The sequence below is a fragment of the Egretta garzetta genome, unplaced genomic scaffold (assembly GCF_000687185.1).
Source record: "Egretta garzetta isolate BGI_Z169 unplaced genomic scaffold, ASM68718v1 scaffold314, whole genome shotgun sequence".
Classification (NCBI taxonomy): Eukaryota; Metazoa; Chordata; class Aves; order Pelecaniformes; family Ardeidae; genus Egretta; species Egretta garzetta.
The window spans coordinates 579,979-590,722 of NW_009259531.1; the positions used below are offsets into that span (position 1 = coordinate 579,979).

The 10,744-nt window shown below is 40.0% G+C and overlaps 1 protein-coding gene across 1 annotated transcript in view; it reads left to right on the forward strand.

The window, feature by feature from the left end:
* Positions 1-10,744, forward strand: part of NKD1 (NKD inhibitor of WNT signaling pathway 1) — a 110,065-nt gene that overhangs the window by 352 nt on the left and 98,969 nt on the right. Inside the window, 1 exon segment of the mRNA XM_035893165.1 lies at positions 4-106. Within this exon segment, the coding sequence (XP_035749058.1) occupies positions 4-106 (103 nt within the window).

Genomic DNA, 10,744 nt, shown 5'->3' on the forward strand with positions numbered 1-10,744 from the left:
GAGGGTGAAGCAGAAATACTCCGGGGGCAGCAGCAGCGGAGGCAGCAGCTCGGGACTCCAGCAAGGCTGCCAGCACCGGGCTGTTTGCAGGCTCTCCAGCGCCAGGGTATGTCAGCTTCCTCGCTGCCCCCACCCCCCCGCCCCTTCTTTTTGAACTAGGGAAAACCAAAAGAGCTTTCTACATCCCTCCCTCCCTCCCTCCCAAGGGTCGGTTATGCAAAGGAAGGGTTTTCTTGGCCCTAATGCTGCTCCGAGGGGCTGCCCCGTGGGTGGTTTCCTTCAGTCCTTTGATGAAGTTAGGAGCTGCAGAGCAAACTTGGTGCTGGTATAAAAGCCAGAGGGGTAAGGGGACCTGTCCACCGGTGTTTGGGCAGTGCAATGCAAACAAACCCTTCACAAATAGGAACAGAGAACCTCTGGAAAAAGCCTAGCACCCTGCCAGTGTGCACAAGCTTGTGAGCCCTGACTGGCGCACAAGTCTGTGACATTTTGGCAGAGGAATTCAGGAAAGGAGAAGTCTCCGAAGAGTGCATTGTTATTTATTTGCTCTTTGCTAATAATGCATGACTGACTCGCTCCATAAGAGTTACTGCACATGTCACTTGTCCTGGCTGTTACCACACTGGTCGTTTTCCACCCTTTCTCTTTCCTCCAGTCCTCCTGTGTAAAGCTGGGCCGGAGGAGATGTTTAAGTTGCCTGGTGGTTTTTTTTTTTGTTTGTTTTTGGTTTTGGTTTTTTTTTTTTTTTTAATGTTGTCTCTTTAAACAAAAAGGCATGATGGGAGGTAAACAAGCTTAACAGTTCTAAGATTTGGCCCTCATAGTGTTTCAGGGTATGATCCAGAGCTTATTGATGTTTGCTGAAAGACTCCCATTGACTTCCTTGAGCTTTGGATCAAGCCCTGAAAGCTTCATCAGTGGAAAAGTAACCTGAGAGATGGGGAGATTGGAATCTGTGCTTCCCAGCAAGGAATGTGGCTCTGAAAGCGCAAGCAGAGCAGGGCCACCAAACCTCCTGCAGGCTCTTCCCTTTGTTAGCCACCAGTTCTATTGTCAGAAGCCTGGACTTCTCGTGTCTCAGGAAAAATTAACTTGCAAGTGGAGAATACTTCATTTTAGGTGGGATGTTAAAGTATGTAGGTGAGATGAATGGGAAAAGCTAATGATGACTTCTTAGATTCCACTAGTAATGTATTTAGAGGAGGATAAGATGTTTGGGAGTCACTAGAAGCAAGGCAAAGGGCGTAAGATACTGATCTCAGTGTTTGTAATTGATGAGCATAATCAGTTCATGTTCAGCTTGCAGGTATGGTTGGTTGCAGTGATTTTTTTATTATGCTTTACTTGGAAACAATGTGTCCAAAGAAGGAAGTTCTTATTAATAATGGTACATACATGTATGATACAGATGCAAAGAGTAAAAACATGTGCTTTTAATGATTTTTCTTTATCCCCATTTTGGTGAGTCGAGCTTTTTAGATATGTTCTACCTTTGACATATATATTCCCTAGGAAAGAAGCTCAACTCACTGAACTAAACATGGGTTTAAAATACAAGAGTTAAAGGTCAAAAACTCTGACTTTAGCTTTGTGAAATGTATTTTCTTCCACAAAGACAGTTTGCTTTCTGAAAAGAAAAAAACCATCTTTTGTCAAGGGTACTTTGCTATCCACAAAACTCTTCAGTTTTCAGTTCCACAAGGTCTGCTCAGCTGGAGTGACAGTAGAACAATATTTCTCTTCTTACTCAAGGTGTAGTCCTCATGATAGCTCAGCAATTAGTAAGCCATTAACTAAAAATTTATCTATAGTTTTTCTACTTCATAAAACTGTAAGTAGGTTTAAGTACCTTTAAAAGCCCAGTTCTCACGAGGCTTTTTACTGTCATCCTGATAGAGCTGTTTCTGAATGTTTGAAAATATTTGCAATTTATTGCCTAATATATTTGGTAGTATCTGTATGCATATATAGCCTGCTAATTGATTTACTTAATTGTCATCCTGTCGCAGGCACACTGTGACAGCTACATTAAAGTTCCTTTAAATATGAACTTTTGGTAATATGGAAGGGTGCATTTCTAACCCTACATTAGAACCAGATGTGCCATATGTACAGTCTTTGACAAGGATTATGGAGTCACAGCAATTGACTCCATAACTGAGATTGCATGACTGTTTCTCTTCTGAGACCTCTTTGATCTCTTGTATAATTATACCAAGATACAAAGCGAATTGTAGTGATTGGCTCTTCATTCACCTCAAGATGTAGAAATACTAGTCGCTTCGACTAACGGTTAGTCACATTGGATTGTGTGGGACAGTTGTGTATTCCCCAATAATGTAGTACTGTTGCACTTCAATCAACCAAGGGCTTTTCTCCTTACTACTTAAAAATTCCTCCTAAAATGTTCAGTTAGTTTACAAGGCTCTGTGGAATGGTACAGTTTATTGTGTTACAGCTTCTCATTAAAACATGTTTTTTCCCCTGAAATATGTCCTAATTGCTGCATTTGTGACTTATGGCAGAAAGAGTTAGATCAAACACTGATCCGAATATCTGCAGAGGAAAATCCAGTTGAGTTTAAAAAAAATAATGGCCCTACAAATAATTTTTCTCCTAGGAATCCTTAACCAGAGTTTTGTTGACAGTGGTTTCATTGGTATATAAGGCCCTATTTGGTGAAATCCAGTGTACTTCCAAAGAATTGTTGATGGGAGAGGAGAGCTCTCAGTTGCTTCAAAGTCTGAAACTTCAAAGATTTGGAAAATTTTGATTAGAACTTGAATGCGGTAGTGAAATTTGACTTGCGTTGCTCCCTGTAAGCCAAAAATTCTGTCTTGGTTGTAGTTGGCAGGCTGTTTTCCTCAAGAACAGAGACACTGAATTGTTTTGCTAAAGTTAGTCATCCAGGGGAGATGACACTAAAGTTCAGGGGGATTCATGTAGCATTCTACAAGAGGAATGAGTGACTAATACAGGAAAGCAATAACATTTCATTTGTGCTCGTCTCTCTAGAATGATTGAATTTACAATAGTTGCGGAGGGGAGGTCTTTATGTCAGTTCATTCAAGGGGTGTTTGATACAAGGAGGGTTCAAGAATACACCATCTTTTCTCTTCCTTAAGTTTTGAGAGTTTCTTAGTTAGAGCAGACTTCCCTCAGCTGATGTGTTGTCCATGTCGTGTCCCATCCGTGTCCCATCCATGTCGTGTCCATCTCCCCCCAATTCACTGGAAGAACAGTGATTAGTGTCCAGCTACTGCCAAATGCACCACTCGCCTGAGAAGGATTGCGTGGTAAATTGCTGGGTGAAGGCATGAGCCAGGGGAAGGGGAGTGTTTCTGAAATGCATGCTTCTGGTGTGTATACAACTTTATGTTCTGGGCTAAGAGCTCTGATCTCATTAAACCATTGCCACCCGCCCAGCAGGGGCTGCTCTGCTCTAAATGTTTTAATTACTGTGGAGGCTGAGGGCTGGGCTGCAGCCTTTCACATCATGTAGAATTAAAGAAAAAGGAATTTTGTTGCATCCATGAAAAGTATGAGGTCCAGAGTCATCTTCTAGTTTCAAAGCTAATTGAAACCATTGGGGCTGTAAATCTCTTAGTGAATACACTTCTTTTGCTGCTTTATGAATGAGTTAACTTGTGCCCAAAAGGTTTTCTGACACTGGATTATCCTGTATAATTCGTAAGTTTAAATTTTATTCAGTGTGTTTACTGCTATGGACTATTTTTGGAGACCAGCATTGTTTGCAAATATTCATGTATTTATTTGTTTAACTGAAAAGCAGTTCTATGCTAGAGGGGAAAGTATTAAATATGACATTTCCTTAGTTCAATTTACTTTTATCTTCAAAGCCATAAGAAATTTTACTATTTTCTTGCGTGTCTCATTGAGATCTGTGCTTGGGATTTGAAAAAATCTGGTATTTTTAATTAAATTTCAAACCAGTTCACAGTGAGCCAAGTTGTAAGTACTCATTTTAGGTAAAATAGAAAAGACCTTAGCTTACCACTTCTGCTGGGATCTTTAGTGCTAGTGATCCTCATGTTTAACCCTAATCGATACTAAGTAGAGTTGAGTATCTGGTCTGGGTATGAAATGCTGAGGCACATCACTGCTTCAGAGGTGGGGCTTGTTCTCCATTTGTTCTGTGCCTGTAACTGCCAGTGACATTAATGGGCATTCCTTGCATGGCTGAGATGAAAAAAAAAAAAGCCCTTCCCAATCCTCCACTGCTATATAGCATGCGTGTGTGTGCATATAAAAATACATAGCCTTATGGAAGACACAGCTGGGTAGATCATTCATCCCAAATGAAAAAAATAAACAGAAAAGAGACTTTTTTTTAGTGGCCTGTATATACTATGGCTTAAAGGCTGTTGAATTGGAAGATTTAACTGTAGCACTACTTTGGGGTCATCTCATGGATAGAATGACATTTGAAAGACTGCCTTCTTATTGATATGGTAACAAGAGCAATTAAAATTTCCTTGGGTGCTATCTTGTGTGACTGCTTGAAGCGATCTTTTAAACTGAAATATTTTCAAGTACTTTAATGTCAGTATTGTATAGATAATTATTTGTATTGACTCTGATGATTAAAAGAAGCAACGGACTCAGCAGTGCTAGATATTGGTATGACTAGAGAAATATTTTGATATACAAAATATTGTGGATGGCATTTAAAAGAAAATTGCCAAACTTTGTATGAAAGAGAGAGAAACAAAATCTTATTTAGTGTTGAAATTTGGTGCCAACAAGCCAAGATAATTTAATTAGTGGTGCACATAGTATATCTTGACAGCTCTGGTTTGGGAAAATTATAATATGAATATTAACAATCAAAGAGTCTCTGGAAGTATTAGTGCCATGGTGATGAGATTAGTGAATTGGCCAATACTGTAGCAGAAAGCTGGATTCCAAGGGAATTATCCTTGAATGATACCAGTTGGTGCAATTAAAAGCCACAATTCAGTTGCCATATGGAAAGTGTTAGGCATCCTTACATGGTTTCAAAGCTATGTGCTGGAGGTTAAATTGACATATGAAGAAAAGCATAAATTAAATATTTTGTGTTATGAAATTAAAAGTTGACTTTGCTTGAGCCATATGGAGGAGGTGGATGGAAGACAGTCTGTATTTCATCAGGGCTTGTTTTATAGGTGTTTTAGATTTAATGTGGTGCACTTTTAATTTGGCATGTTGATTGGAAAACTGAATGGCCCGTGAAGTTTCTGCAAACAATCTCGTTAAAGTAACTTTTTTTGATCTCTAACAACCCTCTTTCTCCAACTCCCTCTAAAGTGGAGTTACTTAGGTTGATGCTTGTAAGAAGGAAGCATGTTCTATGTAGTAGCTGGGTGAAGTCCTCATCTAAGTGATACAAGCTGTGTTTCTTGGGCTACTGATAGTCCCTCTTGGCTTTGTGAAACCTTAATTCTTCTGAATGAGAAGGCCTTGGTTATAGAGTGTCAGTTGATGAGAACCTCAACATGACCAGGCAATGTGTGCTTGCAGCCCAGAAAGGCAATCATATTCTGGGCTGCATCAAAAGAAGTGTGACCAGCAGGTCGAGGGAGGTGATTCTCCCCCTCTACACTGCTTTCATGAGACCCCACCTGGAGTACTGTGTCCAGCTCTGGGGCCCCCAACATAAGGACATGGACCTGTTGGAGCAAGTCCAGAGGAGGGCCACAAAGATGATCAGAAGCCTGAAGCACCTCTCCTATGAAGAGAGGCTGAGAGAGTTGGGCTTGTTCAGCCCGGAGAAGAGAAGGCTCTGGGGAGCCTTCCAGTACCTGAGAGGGGCCTACAAGAAAGCTGGAGAGGGACTTTTTACAAGGGCATGTAGTGATAGGACAAGGAGTAATGGCTTTAAACTGAAAGAGGGCAGATTGAGATGAGATATAAGGAAGAAATTCTTCACTGGAGGTGGTGAGGGAACAGGTTGCCTAGGGAAGTTGTAGATGCCCATGGGGATCCCTGGAAGTGTTCAAGGCCAGGTTGGATGGGGCTTTGACCAACCTGGTCTAGTTGGTATGGCAGAGGGGTTGGAACTAGATGATCTGTAAGGTTCCATCCAACCCAAACCATTCTGTGAATCTATGGAGTACATTTTCTTCTGTAAATTGGGATTAAAAGTAACAACAGTATGTTTTATTCTTTAATGACTTAAATATAAATAATGTAGTCCTTAGTTTACACTAAAACTTTAGTTATAATAAAAATGGGAAATTTGTAGCACGATTGCCAACACATGGGAATGTTCTTGACAGCAGCATTCATTAACAGAAGGGTTTTCTGTAGGTTTTGGAAGATCTATAGAAAGACCCAGGAGGAGCTCAGCAAGTGGCTATTTGTAGGCACCCTTCAGAAGAAGATCTTAGTTGACTTTTATAGTTTCTTTTGAATTGGGCTATGAACAGAGGAGAGAAAAGTGTCTTGAGTATTGAAACTTTGTAAGAGTTAGTTTTTCCAAAGTTGGGGAAATAATTGTTTGGTGATGATATTTAAATCAAAATGGAACATTGCTCCCTGTGCTGCAGATGTTGGCCTTTATAGAAACCCTTGTGGATGGATTTTGCTGTGTGAATATCAGCATTAAAACCTGGTTGGAAAGTAAATGGTTGATGTTGAAATGTACAAAATACTTGAAGTATTTTTTTGTAACTAAACCGCTTTTCTAGTTAATATACTAGTTACTCTGAATGCTCATGAGTTTTCAGACTGTGATATTTATAGATATCTTTTAATGGAAAGTGAGGTATAGTTTTAGTTAAAAAAATTAATGTGAAGAAGTGGTCAAACAGACTTTCTCTGTGAATTTATTTGGTCATATCTGCCAACATTGGCAGCAAGACTAAGCTTGTATTTACTTCTACAGAGTAACTACAGCTATGGGAGACTGAGTTGGACTGTATTCCATTCAAGAATTATTAACCAAGTTCCAAATGCAAAAATCTTCATTGTGTCTGATTTCTGAGCCAGCAAAGCATGTTTGTGTTGGAATATCTCATGACATTTGTCTTGCAGTGGTGGAACGCCAGTGGTGTTAGCTGTGGTGAAAGGGCTATGCTGGAGTAGATACTTTTACTACTGCGTAATCTAAGAGAGAGGGGAAATGGCTTGTGTAGGTTCAATTATTGCTGTCCTGGTCTTTCTGCAAGGGGTATAGCCGTACAGTGCATTTGCTTTTAGTAAACTTTTAGATTTATTGTCATCAGAGCAATATGGCATATATTTTCATCTTGTAATTTGCAGAACAGAGACAACACTTCTGAACATGTGAGACATCCTTTTTTAGAGTTGGGAAGTCCTGTATAGTTAGTGTCTTGCAAATAGACTGCTGTCATGTAACTGCATGTCCACTGTTTAATAAGGACAGTCCCTTGGCTTGTCATGGGAGTTGGCGTTCAAACAGGCAAGTAAGTATTCAGCCAGATTCCTTAATACCTATATGTGTGCGTCTCACATGGTATGTGCCCATCATATGTGAGAAATGCTTCTGGTTTAGTCATACAGAATCTAATTGTTTGAGGAAGGGAATGATGCAGTCTCTTGTTGGGAGGTCCTATAACAGCTGTGAAATGGAGTACCACTGATTTTTGTTGGTGTGGTGTGGCCTATTGTATGTTATAGAGCAATAAATGATCCTATTGTTTTAGTCTAGAAAACTTTTGGTGGAGTAAATCCTTTTGCTCCTGAGAAGACCAGACTCTGGCCACAGGACACTGAACACTATCAGTGCCTGAGAAGCTCCTCTACAGACCAAGAAGAGCCCTGTAAAAATACACCTAAAAGATCCCACCACACTAACCCCTTGGGCAGGGGTAATGGAAGACCCTTTGGTTCCCTGGTTCAAACCAAGGTCCCCGCCAAATGTACATGAGAAGGAGTTGTCCCTTAAATCTGAAGCTGTTGTTAATAAAACTTGTTCACAAGACTTACCAGGCAAGCAGTCTTTTTGCTTTTTGCCAAAGCTCTGAGTTTGATAATTTTCTCTGATAACCTTCTCAATCTGAAAATTCAGTGGAACTCTGAAACTCATTGAGCTGACGGTGAAAGGGTGTCTTGCTTTTAACTTTAAAAGTGCCATCTACCAGTCTTGCTTTCTGTTGTAATGGATTTGGAATTAAATACAGGCTCAGTGGCTCTGGTCCCTTATATAATTTGCAATGAGAATCCCTTGAGACTGTGAGATCCTCCCTTAAAATGTGGGAGGAGATCTGTTATGTTTTGGCAAAATTTGCAGCAGAGAACTTTTAAAGTGCCTGGAATTTTCAGCTGTGTATCCTTGGGCTTCGAACTAACAAATACAGGCAGTGTATGTTGCTTTAGCTCAGAGATGGATTGGCATGTGGTCCGAACAGTCTATGCACTGTCCATCGAGAGAAATACTTTGTGTTTTGCGATTAGGGTGGAATTTAATGCATTTGGGGGCATTACTGTGGCAGCTTTAAAGGGATTAAGTATATTGAGGTTCCTATTAAAGTATAACATTGTGATTCAAGGTCTGTGAAAGAAAATCATGCATGGGTGTTTGATCTTGGGGTGCAGCCACACATGCTGTGAGGCATAAAATAAGGGGATAGACTCAGTAGGGAAGTGACAGAACAAAGTACTGTCTTGCAGGAGAAATGGGATTTGGGAGCAGCCTCGGATCTTTTGATCCATACTCTGATACGAATGATAAGTGGTATGGAGGTGACAGATTTGTCTTGGGGGAGGAAGGAGAATGGTGGGTAGTGTGTCGCGTTGCCCTCGGAGATAAGTTTGCTGTCTGATTCCCCAAAGATTCGATAGTGGTAGGTAAGGACTAAGTCGCTTCTTGTTGTCCGATCTTAAAAATCTTTTATAATTCCAGGATGGTTAGTTTCAAGAGAGTTAGGTAAAGGAGGTGGTAGCTGTAAAGCTAAGCCTTATGCATTAAATGCATATAAAGAACAAATGCCTGTTTGGGGGAGCGGGAATTTTCTCTGAGCAGAGAGTGCCCCAGTCCTGAGCTCACAGAATAACAAGCAGTCTCTGTATTGCATAAGATGCTGCGGTTAAGCCTGTATCAGTGTTTCTGTAATAAACTACTCTTTTTGAAACAATAAATAATAATTTTGCTTGTGAACTTTCCAAGTCTCTCTCTGTTCACATAGTGTACGTGTGTATAAACTACAGACACTCATTCCCCTATAAAGAGAGAACATCATAGTCTAGCAAACAGAATATCTGTCATTCCAGCTGAGCAAAGGTCTAAGGCAATAACCCAAAATATCCTGGAAGAAATTCTAAAAAGCATTGAAGAAATCAATCGTCTGATCCTAGAGGAAGGTCTTTGATGTAATCCTGGTAAGTTTATACTGGGAGCCTGCCTATTTCTTTATGGTCAGCCTTCGACTTTCTATATGAAAAGTGGATCAAATAATTTCATATGCTTCTGCTTTAAAAAAAGATGGTTGATAGTTTTCTGAAGCATACACACTGTTTAAATGTAGATTGTGGCTTTTAGCCGAAGCCCAGGTGGGGAGGAAAGGCTTTTCAAAACAAGTACTTACAGAAAAATAAATAATATTTTGATATTTTCCCATGGAAAAAGTGTGCCTCATTTAGCCATCCCGAATATTTAATTTTATTTTGAGGATAAACTTCATAGGTTATCTCAGTTAAAAGCCATTTTTATTTATGCAAAGTTTATGTGCAAGGTCTTGTTCCTGATGTGGATATGTATGTAAAAGGAGTTTTTCAGAATACCATAAATAAATTACTTTTAAAGGTATATTTTTAACTAACTCAGTGCAGTTAGGTAAGTCTGGTTTTTATCATCTTGAAAAATTGTGCAGTATTTCTCTGTTATGTTCTGATGTGAAAGCCCTGCTGTAATAGAGGGAAACTTCTCATTGCTTTCAGTGGTTTTGTATCAGGTCCTCTGCCACATCAGTGGAAGACAGGGTAAGGTTCAAGTGTCTTTTTTTTTATCTAGCAGCAGCATTGCTGATGGAATGGCAATGTGTTTTCCCCTGCAGATGCAGTTTATCTGATTATTTTATGACAGGTTCATGAAACTTTTTCCCAGTTGTACTGCCACTTAAATTCCCATTTGTAATTAGCAATGTAATTTTGCAGATAGGTTTAAAAAGCATGTTTTGAGAGAGGCTATTCCCACAGCACTGCTTAATACCCATTAAAATACCACATTTTTATTGTATGAAGGTATTTTTTATTGAATTAGGTTGGTTTGTTAAAGTATTGCACCACAGTTTCATTATTTTTTTTTTGTTTGTTTTTTTATTTTTTTCTTTCTACTCTAAGTCTGTTTATAATTGTTTATTTGTGACTAGTAGGAAGCACACAAAATCTTTAACTCTGGACTAATGCACAACATAAAGAAGAAATGAGATCTCTTCCTGCCTAAGCTATTGCACATGGCTTTTCTCAGAATGGCAGTCACTCTTGGATTAAAACATGGTGACGTTTAACAGAAAAGAAAGCAAAAACCCCCCAGCATTTGGAAAGGAAGTGTTGTATTCATTGAGTGGTGCGGTTGACACACCAGAAGGATGGGATGTCATCCAGAGAGACCTGGACAAGCTGGAGAGGTGGGCCTGTGTGAACCTGGTGACGTTCAACAAGGCCAAGTGCAAGGTCCTGCATCTGGGTCAGGGTAACCCCCGGTATCAGTACAGGCTGGGGGAAGAAAGGATGGAGAGCAGCCCTGCCGAGAGGGACTTGGGGGGGCTGGGGGGTGAAA